Source organism: Trematomus bernacchii, unplaced genomic scaffold (genome assembly GCF_902827165.1).
Source record: "Trematomus bernacchii unplaced genomic scaffold, fTreBer1.1, whole genome shotgun sequence".
In the NCBI taxonomy this organism is placed as follows: Eukaryota; Metazoa; Chordata; class Actinopteri; order Perciformes; family Nototheniidae; genus Trematomus; species Trematomus bernacchii.
The window spans coordinates 14,600,775-14,628,251 of NW_022987689.1; the positions used below are offsets into that span (position 1 = coordinate 14,600,775).

The window sequence follows — 27,477 nt, forward strand, 5'->3', positions numbered from 1 at the left end:
TGGAAGGATACCCTTCTTCTCAGATACCTTATAAGTCCATTTTGTTCCTAAATCAGGTATAATGATAATATATTCCGAGACACAACTGATTGTACAGATACAGCACACATACATTGGAGCAGCTATTTGTTCCCCCAGTAAAACAAGGACTCCTCATCCTGCCCCTTCCTTTATAACAGTTAATAACAGTCGAGTCAGGGGAAATGAAGTGGTACAGACAGTAGAATTAGTCTCAAATGTTAACACTTCAGAGTATCCTTTTTTGTTCTTTAATGATTGAATTAGAGCTTGTACACACCTCGTAAGGCTTTTTGGTGCATCAACAGTGCATGCAGAAACAGAGACGACACTGCACTCAAACCAGTCAGCCAACAAAGAGAGAATGAAGTGGAAATCAATTATCACACTCTCCTGTTTACTTGCCATCTAGCGGGGCCCACTGCCAAACCAGACCTCAGCAGTTGGCTCATGCTGTCTGTCAACTTCACAAACAGATCTTCAACACAAATGCCTCAACTACAGTTTTTTTCAGAGTAGATGAGAGAGGTAAACCATCAGTTCAGAACTGCAGCCCACTGGACCAATAACGGAAAGGCTCAGTTCTGCAAAAGCTCAATCAAACATGCACGATACACATTAGTGTGTACATCATTGTGCACAAATGTATTCATTTACACACAAATGTATGCCTTTACACACGAATGTATTCCTTTACACACGAATGCTTCTCCTCAAACATATGAGTAGAAAGATCACATCACATAAAATGTCACATATGGGGTTGTAAAGTCACAATTCTCTTGTTGCCATTATCGAGGTCCACTGGAGATTATTTTTGAATATCTTTACGGTATAAGGGATTAGCTAGGGTCTAGAAATAGATTGTCATAAACTTTTGTCTGGTGTTTCCACCCAATTTGTAACGTTGTAGATATAAACAAATTGTACAACATTGACATTCTTGATTTTAAGTAGCTGAAAATATCATGGTCAGAGCTAGTCTTTGATGATTACTGTCAGGGGCGGTTCTAGGGGGGGGGGGGGCAGTGCCCCCGTAACACTGACTTTGGACCCCCCTGTGGCCCCCCTGAAAATGAAAGTTTATGATTAAATGATTTATTGGCTGACGGAATGGCGGAACTAACGTTATTTGTCATTCTAGTTGGACCCATTAGAGCGTAAAAACTGTAACTACATTATAAGTATCTGAAATAAACATGTGTACCAATAACTGTATTGCATTGTTTTCTTATGCGCATTTACTTCATACTGTCTTTGTCTTTTTCGTCCTGCATTTATTGTGCCCCTCTCAGAAAATAACTGGCCCCAGCCTGGCCCCCCCCAGTCAAATTGGTCTAGAACCGCCACTGATTACTGTTGTTCTTCGATGGGTAGCTAGACCAAGGTGGTGTTTTTTGTTTAAAACATTTTGGGCTTTCTCGACAAGAGTTAGGTCAGATGATTGATACCACTTCCATTTGTTCTTTGAATTTGAACCTATAGCCTGCAGCCGGTAAGCTTAGCTTTGCACAATGTCCTGAAAGAGCGGGAAACCGCTAGCTTAGCTCTGTTAAAAAGGTAACAAAATACAACTACTAGCACCTCTGAAACTGTAAACAAGTATCTTGTTTTTTGAGTTCTCTGATCAAACTCAGTGTGTCTCCAATGCTGTTCAACATCCGTCTGGAAAGGCTGCTAGCTAACTAGCATTGTTGCTTTGCCTTTTCCTCTGTTAAATTAAGATCATCTGATGACTAAAATCCTTTAACTGGTAACATATAGTTAAAAACGATCAAAAGTCAACTGATGAGAGAAAGGTGAGTGGTACTAATCTTCTCTGACTCTTAGCAACAAAGCTAAAGCATTCGGTCACAGTCAGACCAGCTAGCTGCTTCCAAGATAACCAGCTTATTGGCTTATCCCTGTAAAAAATTACAAAGTAATAAATAAATACTACATAGTCATACATTTGCATATGCGGTCAGTAATAACCAGGGCCTAGAGAGCTCCACAATGGCAGCCAGAGTGTGTTACATCACCCGAAAGCCCACTCCAAATGTGAAGAATGACATTCTGATTCTCTGTTGAATCCTCTCTTCTCTTTCAGGGCTGAGCCTGTTAAACAGACTCAGTTTGACTGAAGTGTAATAAAACTTCACATACAGTCCTGGAAGTAGTCACGAGGCACTGTGGGAAATCCTAAATGGGAAGAGTGGGAATAAATGTTTTAAACAGTATGTGACATTTTCAAATTCCCGTTGCCATGGTCTCTCCTGTCACCGAGTTCTTCCTCATCTTCCGGGTCCAGCTGCTCCTCTTTTTTCTTGATGTAGCGCTCATAGAGCACCATAATGACGCCCATCACCCAGGCCGACACGGTGCCAGCAGCAAAGATGACAAAGCCGATGACAACAAAGAAAAGGTAGTCCCAGGAGCCCAGGGTCTGGTGACATAACGTCCGTAGCTGGATGCCCACCTCACCAAGACGACGGCCCTGCATGTCAGCAGGTGAGCTGCACACCGTCTGGCCCTCATCTGTCAAACAGAAACACATCAAGGAGGAATGATTAGGGACTCATCATGGCTCAAAAAAGTACATCAACATATTTGGTTTGGAAATACAATGCTTGTTCTGGAATACATGAGACAAATTTGTATTTTTCTATAATGGCTTTATATCATTTTAAGTCCACACACAACTGCACATTATTTCTATAAAGTATATAGGTTTTTTCTTCAGTATAGCATGACAACACATGCTTAATTCATTTTTAAGCCCCTCAAGAGTTGGTTCAAAATAGTAACTATTTCTATATATCTTTTAATATTCCGATGTATCTTTAAACAGTTTGTATGTTTTCCTCAATTTTTGTGCGCTCATATGAATGTCCAGCGACAGGTGTCAATTCAGCTTGTTACATGCACACGATCTTGGGAGTCATGTATTGGCAACAAAACTACTTGGTTAGGTTTGGAAAAAGATCCAGGTCTGAGTTAAAGCATTTATAGAAGTGGCATTACTTTAGTACAAAAGTCATGTGATAGAGGTCTCCTGGGTCAAAGTCCAGCCAATAAACCAACCCATCCACCCCAACCTCCTAGCCTGAATAATTCCACCTAAATAAGCAACAGACAAAATCTAAGTGTGGGAATCCTTAGTTATATTTTGTTAAGAATGTAATACTCAAAAGCTATTCAATTCATTGGGTCTTTAATTGACACTGACAGCAACATAGCCCAATTGGTTTTGCCCCGCCCATTTTTAACTAGTTAAACAAACAAAGAACAAATACACAAGTACATAATTCTTTCATGTGAAATACTGAGAACTACGGAGCCCCTAAACCTAAAGGTTCATGGAGAGAAAAAAAAAGTATCTTGTGCGCACGATATACTTTCTCGTTCGCACAAAATAATATTTTGTGCGAACGAGAAAGTATTTAGTTAGTTTCTCGTTCGCACGAGAAAGTTACCGGTGCGCCAAGTAGGAAGTGGAGCACAGAGGAGACAAACGTTTCATTGCAGACTGTTATGTTTATGTGGAGAAATGGCAGTGCATACATTATTTGAGATATATTTGAAACTTGGACTTCATTTAGGGACATTTTAGCCAGGGGTTTAGAGCTATTTGTTTAAGCACCGGATTCGCAAAACAGAAGAGTCTGTGAACCAGTCTGCTTTGATCTATGAATTCCTGTCCGTGACTCTCACAGTATCTGCTGCCCACAGCTGTTTTATAGAAGCAAAACCTCCTTCACTTTATGAAATCTCTGCGGCACCAGTGGCCTGTACTACGAGGCAGGATTTGCTATTTACTATTCATTCATGAAGTATGACGCTGCGCTGTCAGCACGCTTCTCCATGTTTGTGATTGGTCAAATGTTGCTAACCCCGTCCCTTTCACGTGAACGCGCTCTCAGCCGGACAGAGAAACCCTGGTTGATTCATGCCCTTTTCACACCAAGGCTTTTCCCGTTCCAGCTCCGTGCTAGAGCTTTTCTGGTTCGGAACCGGTTCTTTGGTTCAGCTCCCGCTCTGTTCACACCACTCAGAGCCCGACTGGTGCTGCGTCATTGCGTCATCGTTTGCGTCATGACGTAACCGTTTGCGTGCCTGCTTCATAAAGCCAAACCGCGCGGAAACCCCTCACATCGACAACAACAACAATGGCCGATTGTATTGAAGCGCTACTCGTTTTGGTTTTGCTCTGTCGAAACGAAATGGAAGAAATGGGACGACTTTACTACCAACTTTACAGTCGTTACATGCTACATTCAAAAGTTCTTTACAATCATCATCATCAACTTCAACGACGATTCCGTAGGAGAAAGAAGGTAAATATACGTCCTATTCGAGAGCTAGCTGTTAGCCTCTGCATGCGCCAAGCTCAAAATACCCAGCTTTGCAGCATTAATTACTATGGTATAACATTACAACTGATGCCCCTGTCCCCGCCTCCGACGTAAGCGTGACGTACTGTATGCGGTGCTTGCTTTCTAGACCGACAACTTTTTGGTGCTTGAAACGAACCGGATTCCGGAGCTTAGAGTGTGAACAGGAAAAACCAGTGCATTTCAAGCTCCAGCTCCGAACCGGCCCTGGAACCGTGTTGGTGTGAAAGGGGCATTACTGAGTTGATAACCAGCTTCGTAGGACCGCTTAGCGAGATCGCGTTTGTTAGGGTTAGTTAAGCCGGGTAAATCAAACATATCCAGGGTCTGTTGAACTGGCTTCGTCGTACAGGGCACTGGAGGCAGTAACGTGTAACTCAGCAGAATCTGAGAAGAACAGCACCAGCTGCAAAGAGTTGTGCCTTTTACTGTTTACTTCACTGTGTTTCCCTTCATTAGAACAGCTGAATAGAGATCAAGGCTGCTACGTTTAACCACACACACCTCTACACACATCGAACTACCAGAGTATTCCCCCTATTACTCGTTTTATGAAGGAGATGTCCGGTCACCAGGGCGCATGATGTGTGTGTGTTTGTGCTCAGCTCCGCTCTGTGTGTGTGTGTTCGGTGTGTTTGTGTGTGTCCGACACCACCGGCATTTGTTTTCAAATTACCACGAACAGTAATTTACACAAATCTGTGTCTCCATAGTTATATGTGTATTCCCAAGTGAAACAAATTAGTTTAATCTTAATCTCGATGTAGTGCTATAGTCCTGCCGGAGTGCACCGGAACGAACAACACTATCATAAATAAATGCCCACACACACACACACACGCACACACGCACACGCCCTGGCTGGCGACCGGACATATTCTTCATAAAACTAATAATATGGCGTAATAATCGGGCAGTTCGATGTGTTTTACCATAAGAAAGTATCTCGTGCAAACGAGAAAGTATCTTGTGCGAACGAGAAAGTATCTTGTGCGAACGAGAAAGTATATCGTGCGCACAAATTAATAAAGCGTGGCCTCGTTTTATTTAAATTGAGGCTACGAATTACATCTCGTGCGCACAAGTTAATAAAGCGTTTTATTTATTTTTCTCTCTATGAACCCTCCAGGGCTCTGTAGAGAACTGTTTAAATGTTGGAACAAATGTATTATTCATAAAGGACCCCGTCACTCAGAGTAAGAAGATAAATATATTTTCAGGACCTTTAAAGTGCATTTATCAGCGTGCCAGACCAGATTGAAAGTTTTAGCTGATAGGGAAGATGAGTAGAAGTACTGACCTAGAATAAATATTTTGTCTAAAGAACAATAATTATGAGAGAGGGGTCGATTTACAACCCAGTCTCACGGCATTTCGTGTTATAGTCACGACATTTAATCTATTGAATCGTGTTCACCGACATGATTTCCCCCTTTTTTTCGTGTCACACAGAACGATTTTAAAAGCAATGTATTTCTATTGGTAGTATGTTTCGTGCCTGCACCACGTCTTTTTGTCCGGTCGGGTCTTGGAAGACCAGAAGCTGTGTGGTTCATAAAAACATGTTCTTACTCAATATCAAGCCACGATTATTGTTTTTATTTTAATGTCTGACTTTTTTTGCCGTCCGTGAGGAAAAGAAATGGGGCTCAGAATACTGAAATCTGTATTTTTTAAATCTTTTTTTCCTTCTAATTTGTTATGCTTTTCTAAATAACACACTGTTATTTACTCAACAATAACACACAATTATCCTTGTTTTTATTTATTTGTTTAATTCTATAATCTCTGGCTTTTTTGCCATCCGTCAGGAACTGAATTTCAAAATAAAATAACCGGAAACAGATACACACCCACTGAACTGATTACCCAAGATCCTCAGCTATGGTTGAAGCTCGGTGATTGGATGGTTTAGCCGCAATGCACGTTGGGATATGGTGTTAATGCGATATCAAATTCGAAAAACTTTTCAAAAAAAGAAAATAATACTTTATTCCGAGTGTGCTTGCTTTTCTCTTTGGAAGTCATCACATAAACGCATTGTAATACACGGTTCGGCTGCATTGAATATTACACATCTGCCGTAGTTATTTATTTATAGAGCCCTGATGAGAAGACCTTTGGACAAACTGGAAGAACTGCCACGGAAACTGAATACGTGACGTGGATCATAAATATATCAGCAATTAAACAACATCTTCAATTTCTCTTCACACAATACGTCTCATTGCAGTATCAACATTAATTCGGCTGACTTTTATATTTGATCCAATTGGTAGATTATATTTACACCATAACGGTGCACAGCTGATAGAAAAGGACTTGTAGTTTTTAAAGATATTACTGATTTTCTTTGAATATAAGAATTTAAATACTGAGTTGAAAGAATAGTCAGGGGTTTTGGGTGATAATAATAATAATAATAATAGATTTATTTTGTTAGCGCTTTTACAGGTGCTCAAAGACGCTTTACAGATATAGTGAAAAGAACAACAAATAAATATATATAGTTAAAGTTAAAGTCAAATAATACAAAAACAATCACACATTAAAAGCCAGATTGAAGAGGTGAGTTTTTGTGAGTTTTTTGAAGGTGGTGAGGTCAGTGCAGTCTCTGATGGGTTGTGGGAGTGAGTTCCAGAGGGAGGGGGCAGCGACAGAGAAGGCTCTGTCCCCCCAGGTCCGGTGATTGATGCGGGTCGGGATGGATAGGAGGTTGGCTTCTGATGAGCGGAGGCAGCGGGAAGGGGTGTGGTGGTGCAGCAGGTCTGTGAGGTAGGGGGGGGCTGGTTGTTGAGGGCTTTGTGAGTAATCAGGAGGACTTTGAAGTCGATGCTTTGACGGACGGGGAGCCAGTGGAGGTTCTGGAGGACAGGAGTGATGTGGTCTCGGGAGCGGGTGTGGGTGAGGAGGCGGGCAGCAGAGTTCTGGATATGTTGGAGTTTATTGAGGAGGTTGGATGGTATGCCGTAGAGGATGCTATTGCAGTAGTCGAGTCGTGATGTGATGAATGCATGAATCAGGGTTTCAGCAGCAGAGGAGGAGAGTGATGGGCGGACACGGGCAATGTTTTTGAGGTGGAAAAAGGCGGTGCTGGGGCCTCATTTATAATTACTTGCGTAGGATTCACGTGGGAAGGTTGCTTACGTAGTACAAAGCAAAAAAATAGGTACAGAAAAGTTTGGACATTTTCCGATTCACAAAACATTGCGTACCGGCGAGGGAAGTGCGTACGGCACTTCCTACGCCTGTTTCCCTTGATAAATCACATCGACTCGAAATGCGGCGCAGCTTTTGCAGGCTTCACGTAACGCCCATATTTGCCGATAAATAGTCAAAGAAACGCCCATTCATTCATTCATTTTGACTGACTGCATGAAGAAGACCGCAGGAAATGACGACAACAGCTAAAAAAGACATCTCACACCGTGTCAGATTTAGGTTATTTTGGGAAGGTCGAGATAAATCATATTGTTTGGTGGATGCAGTTTGAACCAGAGTAGCAGCATGGAGGTCGGATCGTCACCAAAATAAATAAATAAGTGGTCCGAAAAAGGTTAATGACAAAAAAAATACACATAACCTTCCTCAGGCAGTGTGTTTGTACCGGGGACAGGAGACACCCCCTTGATGAGAAACTGTAAGAAATGATCGGGGAATCCCTCCGGAGTGGAGTCATGACGACTGGATCTGAATTATTTTGTTGTATTTGGTGGTTTGTGTTCCAGCTGTCGATCAGCAACTATATATCCATAATCCACCAGTTAAAGGAAATACAACTAATGTGTTGTGTTATATTAGCTGTACAATTTACCACATATGGTGTTCTTAGTTTCCATACCTCCTGTGTTTTTTACGAGCGACTTATCAAGTCTTGGCAAACGGCATAAAACACGATTAAACGTGATATGATATAAAACCATGCTCGTATCTATACAACCTATAGAAATGCAAAACGGCGTCAGTTTAGACGTAATTCTGTCCTCCTGCTTACCGCATCATTTATGAGAAAACATTTCATAACATTAACACAACATATTCGAGGTGGTTTTAAATAACATATCCGTATTTATTTATTTCTCCAAGTTATGTTTTTGTGTGCACTGAGGAGTCGCAAACAGGCGTTTGTTTAATCATTTTAAGATTGGCTTTAATCAATGTTTGAAAATGAATTCTTCATATTTGATAAATGAGAGGTAACATTTTATTGATGGTATTATTTCCACAAATTTCTCTCCATTCTTCCTTCTGCCAATGGTGTCGCAGTTTCTCGTCTCTCCCGTTGTTGTGCTTAGTGCGTACGCATGGGTTAGAGTTTGCGTGGAGGACCGCACATTTTCCCGTCAAGTTAGTATTTTATAAATCGCAAACATTGCGTAGAAACTGGCGTACGCCATTTTTTGAGCGTATATCCCTTTATAAATGAGGCCCCTGGTGATGTGATTGATGTGGTGATTGAATTTGAGCTGTCGAAGATGACTCCGAGGTTGCGGATGTGAGGGGGGGGGATAGAGTGTGGCTGTCAATGGTGAAGTTGAAATTCTGGATGGCTTTGGTACGGGATGGGGGTCGATGATGATGATGTTCAGTTGGAGATAGTTTGTTTGCATCCATGCTTTTATTTCTGAGAGACAGTTGGTGAGAGTGGAGTGTGTTGTGGGGGTGATGGTTTTTGTTGAGATATAAAGTTGGATATCATCGGCGTAGCAGTGAAATTGAAGGTTGTGGTGACGAATGATTTTGCCAAGGGGCAGCATGTAGTAGAGGATGAAGAGGAGGGGGCCAAGCACCGAACCCTGGGGGACGCCTTGGGAAAGAGGAGCAGTGGAGGAGGTGCAGTTGTTGATGTTGATAAACTAATGTCTGTTGGTGAGGTAGGATTTCAGCCAGGAGAGTGCAGTGTCGGTGATGTTGAGTGATGATTCGAGGAGGGACAGCAGGATGGTGTGGTTGATGATGTCGAATGCTGCGGTGAGGTCGAGGAGGATGAGGATGTTCAGGTTGCCGGAGTCAGAGGATAGGAGGAGGTCGTTTGTGATTTTAAGAAGAGCTGTTTCGGTGCTGTGTTTTGATCGGAAACCGGATTGAAATGGCTCAAAGAGGTCATTGGAGCTGAGGTGGGATTTAAGTTGTGAGGCAATGACATGTTCAAGTATTTTTGACAGAAAGGGGAGATTTGAGATGGGCCGGAAGTTAGACATGATGTCTGGTGTGAGTCCAGGTCTTTTGAGAATGGGTGTGACAGCAGCCAGTTTGAGAGAGGGGGGGACTGATCCAGATCTGAGGGAGGAGTTAATGATGGTGGCGATGAGTTGGGAGATGGCAGGGAGGCTCTCTTTAACACATTTGGAGGGCATTGGGTCAAGTGTGCAGGTGGAGTTAATTCCAGTCATGAAGTTGGACAGTTGCATGGGGGTCACAGGGGAGAAGTGGGACAGGGGCTGTGAGATGAAGGGGGGGGGGGGGGGGCAGGTGGGGGGTGTTGATGAGGGTGTCAGATTGCTGTAAATGTTGCTGATTTTGGTTTGGAAAAACGAGAGGAAGGAGTTGCACTGTTCGGTGGTGAAGGATGAGGTGGCGTTGTCACAGGGTTTGAGAAGTTTGCTGATGGTGGAGAACAGACGCTTGGGGTTGCTGGAGCCAGACTGAATGAGTTGTGAGTAGTAATTAGACCGGGCTGCTTTGAGTGCGTTACTGTACTGCTGGAGATAGTCTTTGTAGATTTGTAGATGGACTGTTAGTGTGGTTTTCTTGTGTTGGCATTCCAGTTGACGTTACCTTGATTTCATTTGGCGGAGTTCGGGGGTATACCAGGGGGCGGAGTGTATGAAAGAGACATTTTTTGTTTTTGTGGGGGCCAGTTCATTAAGACAGAAGGAGAGGGTGCTGTTATAATAGTCCACAAGTTCAGATGGGTTTTCAGAAAGTGGGGGGGGGGGGGGGGGGGGGGGGGGGGGGGGGGGGGGGGGGGGGGGGGGGGGAGACAGACATCTTGCAGGTAATGGAGGCAGTGATTGCTGAAGGTGAGATGGATTTGAGATTTCTGTAGGTTATTGTGCGTTTTTGCTTTTGGGCGGGGATGGGGATGTTGATGTCCATGATGATGGCCAGGGCCCAGGAGTTCAAAGCTTTTAATCCCTATCTGATCAGATCAGATTTGGATTTTGGGTAGTTCAAAACCAAAAAACAGGATTAGGATCACTTTGAGATCCGATCAGATCAGGAAATCCAATCCAAGCTTTAATCTGGATCAAATCTTCAAAATGGGTAGTTCAAACCGACAACACAGGATTGGGATCAGTTTGATCCCAAAAAACTGGATTATCCTGATCCCACCAGAGGGGTGGATTTCCAGTGGATTACCAGAGCAAAATGTACTGTACAAATTATTTTAAAATATGTTTCAATTTAAATAAGATGGCAAAGTTTGTTAACTGAAATAATACACAATTTTTAGCCTTCATGGGAAATACATTTTATCTTTCCATTTTTGCTCACGTTTGTGGTGGCCTATTTTGTTTTCAACCAAATGTTGATGACATAAATGTTTATGCTCATAAAAGTATCACAACAAAGATTGTCAATCACAAATGCAATTTAGATTAAAGAAAAAATATCTTCAACAAAAAAATCATCATGTGTCATCACCTTTCAAAAGTAATTGCGGACAATAGCATCTCGCATTGCACCACCACTCAGTCTCTCATTTAGAGGGAAATCCATAGGTGGGCCTAGATCATCAGCAGGTGCGAGAGGCTCTGGGGGATCATCGATGTCAGAGAGGGGGACTCTGCGATGGACAGCGATATTGTGCACCACAATACAAGCCAGTGTTATGCAGCATGCTCGTTGGGGTTCCACTCTCAGATAGTTCAGGCATGCAAAACGCCTCTTCAGTACTCCATTCAAGCGCTCAATGGCACACCTTGTTCTTCCATGGGCGTTGTTGTAGCGCATCTGTGAGGGAGTGTTGGCCGTGGGAAAAGGTGTCATCACCCATGGTAGGAGTGGGTAGGCACTGTCGGCTCATATAATTCCATCCGGCCTGTTGGTTTGAAATTCAGTGAACAACCGGCTCTCTCTGAAGATTCGTGCATCATGGACTGACCCAGGCCATCTCACAACACAGTTGGTGATGGCAAGGTCAGCATCTCCCACAAGTTGCACATTGATGCTGTGCCTCCCTTTCCTGTTGACATATTCCCACTCCCTCTGACGAGGTGCTTGAATATGTACATGGGTGCAGTCGATCACCCCAATGGTGTTGGGCATGTCTCCCAGAAGAAAAAATTGCTGCTTCACTTTGGCAATCTGGCCATCATTGGGAAAAGTCACAAAGTGATCCAGCAGGCGAACCAGTGCATCAGACACAGCTGTCACCACTTCACCCACTGTTGTCCTGTGGAGTCCCATGCTGTCAGCTATGACCTGATAGAATGTTCCACATGCGTAAAAGCGCAGGGCAATGAGGACCTGTTCCTCCACAGTCAGAACATGACTCTGCAAGGTTCTGCACTGCAGTTGTGGCCTGACCAGATCAGCAATGTAGTTGATGTCATCAAGTCCAAATCGAAAACGATTGTACAGTTCTTCTGTTGTGTACTGTTGGAGAGGTTTGGGGCACTCGGGGTGTTTCTCAATCGCGAGTAAAGCTGCTTCAGAGCCACTATTTCAAGCATACTACGTCATCGAGTGCCGCCGAAGTACTGTTCCAATCTCCAGCATACTTGGAAATCTACCGAGCCCGGCGTACTCCGTTTGGAGAAATATCGAGGCTGCACATGAGTAGACTCCGCGGTCTTAAAATCCCCACAATGCTTTGCGCACTGACCAATTTCCCCAAATCTGTGGCGGAAGATGTAAGGCGGGGCCTCTCATATGACGCACACCTGCACACTTGCTAGCGTGTTCCACACTTCTTTTTCCGAATGCCAGGAAGTATTCTTGACTCGCTTCTGAAGCAAGATGTGGCAGACATGTGCTACCAAGCAAGCGTACTCGCGATTGAGAAACACCCTCGGTGTGGACCCTTTGGCGGTAACCTCTCCTTCCAGCATGGAAGATGTGAACAATCCCTGCCATGACTTTGTTCTGACTGTTCTTTCAGTCAGTAGGCCTACATCAGTCTCTGAATAATAAGTAATTGCAAATACACACCTGGAATGCATGTCCAGATTGGTTAGGGCCTGTGGTTAATTATGTAATTAATAGCAAGGCCAGACCTATAAAACTAATTGCTGACCTGACCAAACCATTGAGTTGGAAAGATGGACAAAAAGGGGCCTAATTTTACATCTGCTGAGACCCATGCACTGCTGCAGAGTGTAAGGAACAATTATGACTCCATAGTTGGTAGCTTTAACAGAGAGGGTGGAGCGACTAAAGTGAAGAGCGGAATATGGATGGAGGTGACAGACAATGTGAATGCCACAGGATCTGGACACAAGAGGACGGTGGACCAAGTGAGGTTGAGGTGGAAGAATTTGAAGCAGCAAGCTACTAAAGACCACAGCCAGGCTAAAAACCCACAGACGGGTAACAAAGCGTATAAAAGGGGACAATACACAGATGTGGTACTTGATATCATTGGTGGTCAGCAGTCACAATCTTTACATGGAATACCAAACGTTGTACTGGATGGTGAGTTTCAGGTATGTGTGATTTTATCCTTGTCCCTATAGAACTACAATTATTATCTTGTATAATTGCTATTTTCATAGTACTACAATGGCTATATGTCTTATATAGCATCCTAGTACTACAATTTTCCAGGAGCTTGCATGCTTGTGATCATCTTATTAAGGGGTATAAAGTATATTGATAAACTTTCATTTCAGGTCGTCAATGCACCTGATGTGACACACACCAGGGGCAGAGATTCAGATCCGTCTGGCCGAAGAACAAATACAGCTGTGCAAACTGAAACCTCACTAAGAATTCAGATCCTCAAAGCACGCCTGGATGATCCAGCTGCCTTTGAATTAATGTTTTTTTGTTGTTACCCTAGTGGGAGTATTTTTTTAAATTACAATTCCATTATGATTTGATGTCCTTTATGTATTTAAAAATATAATTAAACATTATAGATGTCTCTGCAATTTGGTCTCTTGTCTTCCTTGTATTATTTTTCATATCCACTAGATGGCGATCGGTAGGATTAAAGCACTGATATTCAGGATCTAGTAATCTTGAAAAGTCGCAATCTGGATCAGGGTGATCCTATCCTGAATTGCTTTGAACTACAGGGACAACATCTGGCCGACTTGTCTGATCCTGGATCACAAAAAATGGGATTTCAAAATCTGATCGGATCTGATTGAGATTAAAAGTTTTGAACTCCTGGGTGATCAGAGATGTGGAGATTGAGGCTGGACAGATGATGGATGGTGAGACCAGTGGAGCAGACCAAGTCCAGGATGTGACCATGGCTGTGTGTTGGGAAGTTGATGTGTTGAGAGAAGTTGCAGCAGTGAAGGGTTTCCTTAAATTCAGAGGCATATTTGCAGGTCGGGTCGTCAACATGAATGTTAAAATCACCTAAGAGGAGAACAGATGGGGATATGGCAGAAAGCTGAGTGAGAATGTCAGAGAGGTCGGAGAGAAAGGAGGGGTTTGGCTTCGGCGGACAGTAGATGATGGCTGTGACCAGGGGAGTGGGACCAGAGAGTTTGAAGATCAGGTGTTCAAATGAAGAAACATCAGGGATGGGGATTATGGTAGTTTTTATTTCCTTTCTGATAATAGCAGCTATACCACCACCCCGCCCTTGTGGGCGAGGTTTGTCAATGTATGTGAATCCTGCTGGGGGGATTTGATTTAAAGAAAAATAGTCCAGGGGTTTTTGCCACGTTTCGGTCAGATACAGAAAGTCCAGGTTATTGTCTTTAATGAATTCATTCAGAATGTGGCTTTTATTGTGGATGGAGCGTGTGTTGAGCAGGGCTGCTCTGAGGTGACGTTGCATTGGGAGGGGTTGTGTGGACCGGGGGAGTGGAAGGAGATTGGTCAGATTCACGTGTTGTTTGTTGTGATGGCGTAGTGTGGGCGTGCGACAGGACCGAATGGACGGGATGGAGTGTGGAGACGTGGAATGAAATAAAAACTTACGGCCAGAGCCTCTGTGTGGAGGACGGCGTTTGCGGAGTATTTCATTATCTGCGAGGATGTCCATGCAGTCCGGAGGCAGGCGGTTATTAAAGGAGTGGAGATCTGACAGGGAGTAGAGTGGTGGCATGATCCGGTGAAGTGGCGCTAGCACGGAGCTAGCTAATGCTGGGGACCCGGGCAGCAGAGACCAGGATCCGGATGACCGTGGAAGAAGGAGCGGTGTGAGTCCAGGTAAAATCAGAAGGATAATCCACAGCATATCAGGAGAATAATTCCAGTGGTTTCCGGAGGAGAATCGTAGGAGGGGCTGACAGCCTGGTGCAGAGTGGGAGCCGGGTGACCAGCCTACTAGCTTGTTAGCTAGCTTGATAGCCACCGGCTGTAGGTGGCAGGGAGAGACGATGTCAGCGGGGAAGCCGGCTGATCGCAGCGGGATGGGAAGACCCACACGAGCCGCGGAGTTAGGGTGGAGTTGGGGTGGAGACAGAAATGTTAGCTCAGCAGACTTCGGGGAGCATCTAGGTAGCAGCCTGCTAGGTCCGCTAATGCTAGCTAGCTAGCGGGCTAGGGACCGGTGAGCAGGAAAGAGCCAGCAGGTAGGAGATGACAACACAAAGATCTGTGTCGATTCGATAGAGAGATGCTGCTATTTTTGCTGATGACTGACGTTTAAAAAGTAGAGAGCCAGACAGGAGAGGTTCTGATCTGGACTAAAGAACAAGATTCGGGGCGGAGGAGCGGCAAACAAACAACGCCAGCACCCTCGGCGACCCGGGAAATTTGATGGGAGACACACTAGGCGCCTAGTGGTTAAACACGTTATTGAATTATTTTTTTAATATGTTATATTTGATGAAAAAAATATTAAGAGTACATACAAAATAGGGGGAAAGTAGAAGGTCAATGGTAGGAATATAGAATGTAAAAAATCAAGAAGATACTGTAAGTGATCTCTACAATAAAACAGTTTAGTGCCGGATGTACAAAGATATTAATAGGAGGATGTGCAAAACAGAAAAACGAATTAACCTTTATTTAAACATTAAAGAAAACTTTAGGTTAAGGTCTTCTTTTAAATAAGAAAAAGGCTTTGGGGGTATCTACAGATAAATATTAAGCCTGACAAAGTACTTAACGTCTAATATATTGCTTTCCTGCAATGTTAACTATGTTGAAGCACTTATTTTAACTGATATTATACACATTAATTATACTCTTATGTATGTAGATAGTATAAGAAATGTGCAGAATACGACAGTTTAATGGTGGAGGTATACACACATATTGATAGATGTCTTGTAATGCACTGTTGAGGAACCTGCGACCCAAGTTTTTCATTCATTGCATAACTTCAACGTAGTTGTGTATATGATATGTCAATAAACCTTAGAAAATCTTGAAATCTTGAAAGGGATGTGCAAAATAGCCACTATATACAGTCTTTAATTAACTATTAGTAGAGAATAACGAGTAATGAATATACTTTATAGGGATCTGCAGATAAATGTTAGTCTTCTCAAGCACCCACTATTAAATATGTCGCCTGATTTTTGGCACTTGACAATCACCTTCCCTGAATTTTACTCAGGTGTAACTAAAGTCTGATTTAAGGGTTGTTTATATTTCACATCATTAATCAGAATCTGCAAAGTAACTAAAATAAATGTAGTGGAGTAAAAATACCAGGTTAACCTCTGAATTGTAGTGGAGTAGAATTACAAAGTAACAATGAGCTGTCATGTGGGTATATATTAATGCTGCCCATTATGGACACAAGCAATTTTCACCCATTTATTAATGATATGTTTTAAATTTGATAACACCAATGTGTTTAATACTGGCAACTTCTAATTGTGGGAAAAACGAAAACGTTCCCAGTAGAGACGTCCCATAGAACATTTTGCGAAACACAATAGCCAGCATGTGTAGTTCTGGGGGGGGGGGAGGGGGGGGCTGGTCCCGTTCGAGTCCAGTTTTGGATAGTCTGCCGTGGTTTTGTTCCATTTCAAAGTGCTGTTTGACGCTCGGCGTAACCTTGGCGCACTGCCACTCCAACATCCAATCCCAGAGCTTGAAGATTAATCACGGGGTTTGTCAAGCAACGGGACTGTAGTCCCAAACGATAGCTGAGGATTATGGGTAGTGTAGTGTCTTCGGCCATCCTAAACTCCGAAATGTTTTTCGGATTTCATATCGCATTAACACCATATCCCAACGTGCATTGCGGCTAAAACATCCAATCACCGAGCTTAAACCATAGTTGAGGATCTTGGGGAATCAGTTCAGTGGGTGTGTATCGCAATGATGCTCGAAATGTCCCATATAGGCCTACGTCTGTTTCCGGTTATTTTATTTTGAAATTCACTTCCTGACGGACGTCAAAAAAGCCAGAGATTATAGAATCAAACAAATAAATATAAAAAAGGATAATTGTGTGTTATTGTTGAGTAAATAACAGTGTGTTATTTAGAAAAGAATAACAAATTAGAAGGAAAAAAAGATTTAAAAAAAATACAGATTTCAGTATTCTGAGGCTCTGAGCCCCATTTATTTTCCTCACGGACGGCAAAGAAAGTCCGACATTATACGATTTAAAATAAAAACAATAATCGTGGCTTGATATTGAGTAAGAACATGTTTTTATGAACCACACAGCTTCCGGTCTTCCAAGACCCGACCGGACAAAAAGACGTGGTACAGGCACGAAACACACTACCAATAGAAATACATTGCTTTTAAAATCATTCTGTGTGACACGAAAAAAAGGGGAAAATCGTGTTGGTGAACACGAATCAATAGATTAAATGTTGTGACTATAACACGAAATGCCGTGAGCCTGGGTTGCGATTTAATATGGAAGTATACTATACTTAAATGAAATGTAATTCAGAGTACTTTTTAAACATAGGTTAACAAACCTCTATTATTATCATCTTTAATAATAAATAACGCCACTTCAAAAAAAAGAAGTATGGGAGAGGGGGATTTAGAGGTTTGGATTAAAATAAATCAATTAACATAATAAAACCTGTAAGGATTAGTTTATCGTTTGCCAAGCATATAGCATTCAGATCTGTCCTTATTTAGGTAACTGATGGGGAAAGGGGATCTTTAAAGCGGACACATTATACACATTTTCAGATCTTATCATTTGTGTTTTCACTTGAACATGTTTCATGCTTTGCAAAGAAAAACACATTATTGAGGTAAAGCCGTCTGTCTGAATACACCAGTATCCACCCCATGTCTGAAAACACTTCGTTTTGTATTTGTCTCTTTAAGACTGCCCTGTCTGCTCTGATTGGCTTGCTAGAAATATATGTCACACCTGTGCAACGGTGTTAAGGTATTTCTTAAGCTGTGGATGGAGATATTCAAATAAGCCTGAATGTGATAAAAGAAGGGGAGCCAAATCTGAATGGATTGTTGAATCACATGTGTTGAGAAAAAGCATCCGAAAGCGGACTGACTTGTCTGATTTCAGAGTATGTTGGTACTAGGCACTCCATATACCCAAAAGCATGTGCACAAGCACAGAGTTTTTTCAGGACATGTCTCCTTTATATTCAGTCAAGCTGAATGCTCAAAATCCCTTTCAATCAGAAAAGTGAAGACAGCAAAGAAGTCTCAAGAGTGCCTAAAGAGCTTCCAGCTGTGAGTATCTGCTGAAATGAGGTCTGCATCAGGAAGTATCAGAATGACCTGGGGGAGCAGTTTTCCTCGCTTAAGCCCTCTGAAAAGCACCTGATTGGCCGAGAGGAAATGCACCCAGCTGCTCTCAATTCTTAATCAGGAGCCAACAGGTGATCTGATTCACCTCCAATCAACTCAGGGGAACTGAGACATCCAGCTGTAATGAATTGGGAGAAGGGAAATACCAAAACAATGCTAAATAATGAGGGAATGCCACAACTCCTTTGCAACTGATTTCACATACAGAACATATATACACAGTCTCAGCATACAATTATAATACATTTTTATAACAATTTAAATGATCCTTTGATGTGGTGAGAGCTCAATTTAGCAAATAAAATATTATACATATGGCATTAAGCAGAGAACCGTGTTAAATAATTCAAATATTACTTTAAATCGTTTTGAATAAGATTAGGAAATGGCAGGGAACTGAGCTGATGATAACAGTGGCTCCCACAGTTAAAAATCAGCAATGTGCACTAGCATAACAACGCTGCCTTCATTATCGGAATAGTACATAGCTTTAGGAGCTTCATGTGAACGACACTCTTGAGTTATGCAGCATTGAATTACAAAAAAATCATGGATGAATTATTCAAACTCCTTTCTCCCCCACAGGATTAGAGAGTGACTTTGTGTGTGCCTGAAACCGCAGATAATAAGGTTCCCCATCATCAGGCACACCGGGTAATGACTAAGATGTGAAATCCAAAATCCCTAATGAAAACGTGGAGTTCCTTCTCTTTCAGAAAAAAGACAGTAGGTAGATACAATTTTAAAAGGTCTATCAGTCAAACACACCACAGGATGTATGTTGATTCTGTAGCAGCTGACGAGGGGAAAATAATCCTGAAGCCTGGCTGAGTCCTTTGTAACTGCGAACCAACAGAAACACAGCAACACAACACAGTGTTGCACTGTTTTTAATTAGCTTCTGGTTTTTCAAAGCTTTTGTGCAAGAAGGAAGTCACACCGGGAGACTTCAAGAGAAGTTTGTGCATAGGGAACAGTTTTTCTGTAACAGTGTTTCTACCCCAACAGCCTTGAAATATGCATCCTGATTTTCATATTTTCCTAGGAGCGTTGGTCATGCTGACCAAATTTAAACCCTAACATTTGTAGAATCGCATTGAGGAGTTCTGCTTGACTCTCTGTCCTCTGCAAAATAAATTGGGAAAATGTGTAGGTGACGGCATTATTTGGTCATTTTTATCAGCTAAAGTAACTAATAATGAATGATAGATTTTTCATATTTCATATGTGTCAATTTCAATGTTTTTAAACTGGTTGTAAATATCTGTATTGTTAGTGTTTAGGTTTGGTCAAGTTAGCATACCTACTACTACCAATTGCAGTGACACTTTTTATCTTACTTTTTGCTAACTCTTATTACCATTCAGGTATCATTTACCAATTGCTTTTAGCCAAGTTGTTTTTATTTTGTAAAAAAAGAACAATCAAAGACCTTTGTTGTGGTTGTTAATAGGCATTTTTTTACTAAACTCTGATTGTTGAAAACTCAGAACATGTGTGAGTCTTTCCACATGAATTACCTCTACAACATTATACCAGCCAGTGGCTTTCCATCTGAGTTATTATTTATTTATTTGAACCATCACATTACTTTAAGCTAACTCACATGTTCATCCATTAATTCCATTAAATGTTTATCTTTTGCTTTTCGCTAACTGTTTCAGCCAGTCCCTTCAGTATTTTAACCAGTTTCGCTTCATTTACGATAGTTAAATTAACTGTTTATTCATTCATTTTGGCCAAAGACTATTTAAAATATGGACGTAGTGTCCTTGATGTTACCCGAGGCTCCTGAATAGTGTGATGACAACTTCTGAAGCAATGGAGACGAAACTCAGAGAGACAAAGGGAGAGCTGGAACTTTGATGGCAAGCACTGATGTTTTATTTGGAGTTGCGGCTGGAGAATTGACAAGACATGTGCTGCAAGCCACGAGGTGACACAGCGGTAGCAAAACCAATTCTGAAGATCTCTTCTGCAGTTCGAGGTTTTAACTAATTCAGAGTGTAATAATCAACATTCGTCATCAGCGAGACTAAACAAATATGGACCCTAAATCTAACTAGAGCTGTCGTCCATAGAACATAATGTGCGCCAGGGAACCTTCGTTCCAGAAAAGAAGGGCCTCTAGATGTCCCTGAACAATAAACTACTTCATGGCGGCTTGTGCTCGGTCATAAACTGGCAACAACAATGTGCCCAAGCTGCCCCTCCTTAAGAGAGATAGCAGCAATACCCAAGGTCGTAGACCTATGCCATGGGAAAGGAGAAAACGATGAATTGTGTCAAAGGTTAAATACCTAACAAAATTATTCCCCAACAAATAGCCGTTGTGAATCTCAAAGTGTGTGGCTCCGGCAGTCGACATCTTGAAAGTGCTAACTCGCCTAAGTCTTGGCCAATCCAAAAGTTGGCAAAGAGGTCATACTTGCTGTTGGATCAACTCAACAGATCAACTCCAACTTCGTTGAAACAGAGCTGACAACTAGTGGCTAGTGATCGGTGGCGGCACGCACCTGTAACTTAAAGCAGCCACATATTAGAATGGTGCAGAAATGAGTCAGGAATCTCTGAAATGATTTAGCATTTTACCACTTCCAAGTCCCCTCGACTCAAAGTCAGATTTTTTTTTATGAGTTCTTGGTTATATGCCTGTATTAAAGGTGGGGTATGTAATTTATTTCAGAAACACTTTTTGTTATATTCCATGGAATGCTCTTAACATCCCGATAGCAATGAATATATGAAATGCTTTGACAATAAATACATAAGATTATTTCATCTGTGGAAGCCGTGGCGCTGTAAAAAGCACGACCAATCATTTTAGCCGGCCCGGCTAAAATAACTGGATGGCCTACCTGCCTGTCAGCCTTCCATCTGTGCACAAACTTATCTCGTGCCCTAATTGGTCATGTGCGCGTTCGTGTGTGTTGGAAGAGGGGCTCTATAAGGAAGTCTGAAGGAAGAGGCAGATTTTTTCCGGTTGTGTATTTTCAAATTCTAGCGTACTCAAGCTGGTTTCTCCAAAATTACATATCCCACCTTTAAGGTCTGTGGTTTGAGCAAGCTTACGATATATATATATTTTAAATCTACGACATAAATAGGTCAGTAAAATACCCCCTCTTTAAGGTCTTAAAATGTCATGTGTCTTAAAACATGCAATTGCTAAGAAGCCAAACATTAGCCACCTTTAGCTTAGTTGTGGTAACGGTAGTTGGCGGTGAAGTCATGTGATCTTAAAGGGGACCTATCATGCAAAATGCACTTTTGTACGTCTTTTATACATGAATATGTGTCCCCTGTGTTCCAGGGAACTCACCAAGTGTCAGAAAACACAACCCTCTCTATTTTCCTCCATACCCAAATCTCTAAAAAAGGGGCTGCAACGGATCTGATAAAAACTGATCCAGATTTGAACACTGTCCTGACGTCAGGACGGTGGCGCTACGGCTATTGGGCCAACTCTCCACCTATCAGGGGAATGTGGGGTTGGGCCACGGCCGGCCATTGCCGCTCGAAAGCGCTGGAGACGCTGTAGTACATATGCCAGGCCTGTAAGTGGCGCTGTAGTCTGCCACAAAAGCAGCTTTTTTTCTCCCTCCCCGAGGCAAGCGTTTGCTCCCGCTGCAAACGCTTGCGGGGAGGGATTGCTCAATGCTATCCCTCCCCGTCGAGGCAAGCATTGTAATTCTCTCCGGTTAGTCCACCAGCAGATGACAAACACCCACCTCTCACCCACCTCTCCGCCTCTTCCAAGGAACGAGGGGACCGTGCGGCAGAGTTTCAGTTTCAGTTTGTTTCGCCGGTCAAGATGTCCGTTAAAGTTTAAATCTTCCGGACAAAATTAGAAAAGTGCCGGTCAAAGGTCTTCTTTGTTATTTATTGAGCTTTAAAACAAATGAATAACGACTCTATATAATAAAACACGAGGACGGAGATCTCTTTTTCTCCCCCTCTTCTGACAGCCCAGCAGCTGATCAGAGCACGTCTCCCCTCTCCTGCAGGGGGGCGTGGTCAGCAGAATCAGACCCGTAGACAGCAAACAGCACATAGAGCGAAATGAGGCATGGCTAAAATGCATGATCTGTTTGGTATTTTGAAAACAGAAACGTATAAATATACCTTATATAGGTATGGCCCTACAATATATCATTTAAATATAGCATGATAGGTCCACTTTAAGTTTGTTTATAGCCTAACATGAGCTTTTAATTCTGGCGATTAGATTTGTGCTTCAGAAATCACAAAGTGGTGTCAATTTGTGGAGATTACCATGTCGAATAAAATGTGTAGGGATCCTAAAAATGTGTTTGCAACAGATCTTATGTTATGCAATATTCCAAAAGCCCATTGCTTTGTGTCGAAGAAGCCCTTGCGATGCTAACTTAGTTAGCAAAAGTTAGCAAATATATATAACAAAATCTATAATTTAGGGCTTGATATAAATTAAACGGGTCAGTTGTAAAAAAATGTACCTCTGTATAAGACCATAACCGATTTCCTAACAGGCTGTAAACATGTTTATTTCTCCGCATCAGTCTCAAGTGGCCATTAGAAGAACTGCAGGTGTTATTATTATCTTATTATAATAATCATTATTATTACTAATAATTATCTTAATTGTTTATCCTATTTTAGCTGTCTATTTAAACCATCACATTTTAGATAACCATGTCCCACTTCCGCCAGCTTGCTAAATATTTTCCATGCGCTCTCAGTAGCAACACGTGGCGTCAAGGTGTTATGAATGACTCATACTGGTGGGAGTTGTGTTCTGACAGAGGGTGACACAGGGATCACTCCGTAGCTATCAATCAAATCACTCTTAAGTTAATTTCATGGGACGTCAGAAATGTGTTTACCCTGATATTTTATTCATTCGGTGCATATATCTGCACTCTTATCCTCAGACAAGCTCTTCTGCGGCTCACAGATGTGAAAGCGAGTGTGCAGCTGAAGAACAACACGAGTACAGTTAGCCTCTCTAAGCTCTATCTACCACAGAAAATTCAAAGCATACTCTGATCCTCTCAAAAGCTGCTGCTGTGCACTGTCCACACAATATGCTGTTGGATATAACAAAAACACACAAATGCACACTGCCTGTTAGCATACAGTAAAGCCTATTCAAAAACCCCTCCACAAGACTCAGCTTCTATGTTTGTCCTTGCACAATCTACTAATATGTGAGTGTCAATATGTGTGTGTGTGCCTGACAGATAGGAAGGAAACCCTTCTGGCTTCACCCCCCTCCCTCCCTCCCTCCCCACCCCGAAAGGGACCGGCATCAAAGAAGAGGGCTTTCCCCTCCCTTCCTTCCCCCATCCACGCTCTGCTCTATTTCTAGACGCTCTCCTTATATAACAGCTGAAAGAGTGTTAATCTAGCCAGGAAGGCGAGACAGAGGAGAATCTGTTGGTTCCTTCCTGAAGCTTACTTTCGCTCTCACTTTCGCTCAGTCGCTTGCTATCTTGTGTTTCCCCTAAACCAAGTCGACAAGAGAGCGGTGTTGCATGAGCCAGGTGAGAGCCAGAAGAGCGTAAATAAGGCTTCCGAGACATAGCTCGCAGCCGAAACACAGCAAAGTATCCTCCTTCTGTTTCCACCCCTCAAGCAATAAAAGTGGGCTTCATTTGGGTCTACATGTATGACTCAGTGAATGTCTTTTGTGGTTTTCCCCAATTTCTCTTGATTTTAAGAGAGAGTGAGGTATTGCCTGTGCAGAAGGAGATGGACAGCCTGTGTGTACATCACAGAGGTGAAGAATGTGTGAGTATCTATGCGTCCGCCTTCTCCCTGGCTGGCAGCTGTCACTGGAAGAGGCTCCACTCCAAATTAAGCGAGACAAAAGGCACCAAGCAAGAGGAAAATAGGACAGCTCTTGCTGGACTCGTTTTGGCCTGAGCTGCACAGGGACCAATGCGGAACCAAAGTGTGTATGTGTGTGTGAGGGGGGGAGAAAAGCAGGGGATGCCTTTTTAGTAAGCATGGCAGATGTATTATATCCACGGTGTTAGAATTGTGACTCTTGCTCAGTAAGGTGCAATATCAATAGCATGGCCTGCTGCATATAGAGCCACATCCACACAGAATATCATCTATAATCCGGACAATAATAAAACAAAAGGGGGGGATCAATATTTGATGGTGCACCAATGATTCATTAATCACACCTTCTGCACGGTATTCCAATAGCTGGACAAAATAGAGATTGATGAATCATTATGAGATAATGGACCGCAGGAGAAATGGCTCCCAGCCTCTGATCCTCTTTCACCCTCTTTGCTATTTGAGTCTGAATGCCGTCACGCTCCGCCGTCGTCACCTGCGTCTCGTCTCGCTGAAACCTGAGAACTTTGCAGACTTCTCCAAACTGCGAGGCGATTACATATGTGACATATTTTCACGCCACACTGCTTCTCCAGCAGCGTACATAGTGGAAATGAGAGTGCTGATGGCATGGTGTTATCTGTTTGCTCAAAGGTGCAGTCGTGTGTTTTTAAAGAAACATGATGTGAGCGGAATTTAGAAGTTAGGGTTTACGGGTTTGCTTGGTAAAAAAAAAAAAAATGTAAGAGGGCGAGGGAGACTCTAAATGCCATTTTGTTAAGAACTTTAAAGATGCCCTATTATGCTTTTTGGGGTTCTCCCTTTCCCAGAGTGTGTTATGTAGCTTTTAGTGCCTGTAAATGGTCTGCAAAGGCTACAATCCAATAGTTCCCTTCAAAGGGAGTTTCTCTCCCACTCACTACCCCCTGCCTGAAACAACTCCATTCGACTCCTTTGTTTACCTCTGTAACATTGTGACATCACTATGTAACACTTGCGCTTAGCGCTCCAACACACTGTATGTGATAAGCTAATCATTGATAACCAATCAGAGCAGACTGGGCTCTGGTTTCAGACAGAGGGTGAAAAGAGGTGCTGCAGCACAGGCACTATGAGAAAAATAAAGAGCTTTTTGAACATTAAAGCCTGGAGAGAGACATGTCACGTAAAGGCATCAGAATACAGATATGAGAAATGAGCACAATAGGGCCCGATTGATAAGTATTTTCATTTTTTTTTCAGCAATATCTTTTAAAACCATTATTTTTCTTCATATGTTGCTTTTAATATAATGTTTTTTAGCTATACCGTCCACTGTTGGAACAAACTGCCAAAATAATTCAGATTTGCACTGACTGTAGCCAGTGTATAAAATAAATGGCGTGTTTTTATGTCCCTGACTGAAATGTCACTCTGTTTGATGTTTTGCACTGAAATTGCATTGACCTTAAAAACAAAACGTTTTAATTCAAACTCTTATATTCCACCTATCTATGTATTTTAAAGATTTTTTGGGAAAAATAACATTAACGTACCTTTATTTCTGATATGTGTCTTTTTCAAGCGTCATTATGTAAGGCGCCTGTTTACGAAATGTGCAAGATAGATACATTTGCCTTGGCTATGTTTACTTGGTACCACCTTTCAATAAGGCACCCTCAAGGGTATACACTTCATTAATGGTTAATACAAAAAAACAATTCAATCATTATACATTTTAAGGTTAAGGATGTGATATGTACGCTGATTCAGGGCCTGTATTAAAAACTCCCTGTGTCAAAATAGTTTCAGGTTCTTTATCATTGCTGTGTTGCTGTTTGTTGGATATTTTGCAATTAAAGGATTAAACCAAATACTGCATAGGTCATAGGGTCAACAGCTTAATCCAGCAAGAAGGAGTATTTTTCATAATCTGCAAACCCAAAAGTTGGACCTATGGTTTATAACTGATATGTAGAGCATTGGTAAAATAAACATAACAACATAAATTAAACCTTACAAACACTATATTTGATAAGATTTCCAACTATTAAGCGCTGCATTTCTGTATGATAAAGTATGTGATAAATAACTTTCTCCCCTATCAAGGGATAGCCTCCAGGCTGAATATCGAGGTCATCCACTAAGGCCAATAGTTTACATAACAGAGCATTATCTAATAATTAATAACTGGGGCAGCAGTTACATGTATGTGTGATTGGCTCTCTGGGGCTTTTCAACTTGATACTAAGTAAAAGCAACAGTCAAAGGTCATGTTGTGATTATGTCACCTCACATTACATTAGAATAAAAGAGAAGTAAAAACCTTGAAACTTGAAGTCCTCCAGGTGCACCCACAGGCACAGGTCCTCGTTCTCGCACTCGCAGCTCCATGGGTTCCCGCTGAGCCCCACGGAACGCAGGGCGGGCAGCGCGATCAGGGAGGTGATGTTCACCACCGTCAGGTTGTTGCGACTCACATCCAGCACCTGCAGGGCGGCGTTATCCACAAAGGCGTCATGGTGGATCTCCGAGAGCCCCGGGTTGTCGGTCATCCTCAGCATCACCAGGCTCGCCAAGGGCCCGAAGGTCCTGTCCTCGATCCGCACCAAGGTGTTGAAGGAGAGATCCAGGTAGGCCAGCTTCCGTAAATTCCCAAACGTGGACTCGGAGATCTCCGTGAGGGAGTTGTTGCTGCAGTCCAGGTACACCAGGTCCGAGAGGTAGTTGAGCGCGAGCGGCGGAAGCTCCACGATACGGTTGTTGGAGATGATGAGCTGCCGCGTGGACAGAGGCAAGTTGACCGGGAAGGTGGTCAGGTGCTGCCCCGCGCATTGAACCACCAGCTGGTCATCGCACACGCACCTGTCCGGGCAGCCCGGGGTGAGCACCGGAGATGTGATCCCCCCCACGGTGAGGAGGAGCAGAACTAAGAGCCGCAAGGGTTGCGCGCTTGGCTGCGGGGCAAGACGCATGACACCGCCGAGGGCTGCATCCACCCCGTCTGAAGAGAGTCAGGCGAGCTCACATTCTTCATTGATACATCCTTACCGATGTGTTTGTCTCAGGAATGATTCCCACAAAGGTCAATCCTTGAGGCAACCTCTGTGCGTAAATTGTCTCACTCCATCCTGTCAGTTGAATCCGGCGCGCATCCGATGTCTGGCAACTTGTCAACCACCAGCCTTCAAGCTGTTTCAAAGTTCATTAATTTATCAGGCTTCTTCCTTCACAACAATAACATTCACACAGCGTAAACGCGCAAAACGTCCTCCCGCGCTGCGCTGCTCCTCGCAATGACCACGGTCAGTTCAGTTCTACATGTTTGCCATCCTCTCGCTCTCCGAAACTGAATCCAAATGGGGGGGGGGGGGGGGGGGGGGGGGGGGGGGGTGCACTGAGCGGGTGGGGGTGGATATGGGGAAGGGAGGGAATG

The 27,477-nt window shown here is 42.8% G+C and overlaps 1 protein-coding gene across 1 annotated transcript; it reads right to left on the reverse strand.

The window, feature by feature from the left end:
* Positions 1-1,268: 1,268 nt before the first annotated feature.
* On the reverse strand, positions 1,269-27,365 carry LOC117488353 (leucine-rich repeat-containing protein 52-like). Its single transcript, XM_034137186.1, has 2 exons — positions 26,368-27,365; positions 1,269-2,535 (listed from the first exon to the last, which is right to left on the reverse strand). Exons 1-2 carry the CDS (start codon positions 27,014-27,016, stop codon positions 2,228-2,230), a joined length of 957 nt encoding a protein of 318 aa, XP_033993077.1. The 5' UTR covers positions 27,017-27,365; the 3' UTR covers positions 1,269-2,227.
* Positions 27,366-27,477: the final 112 nt, after the last annotated feature.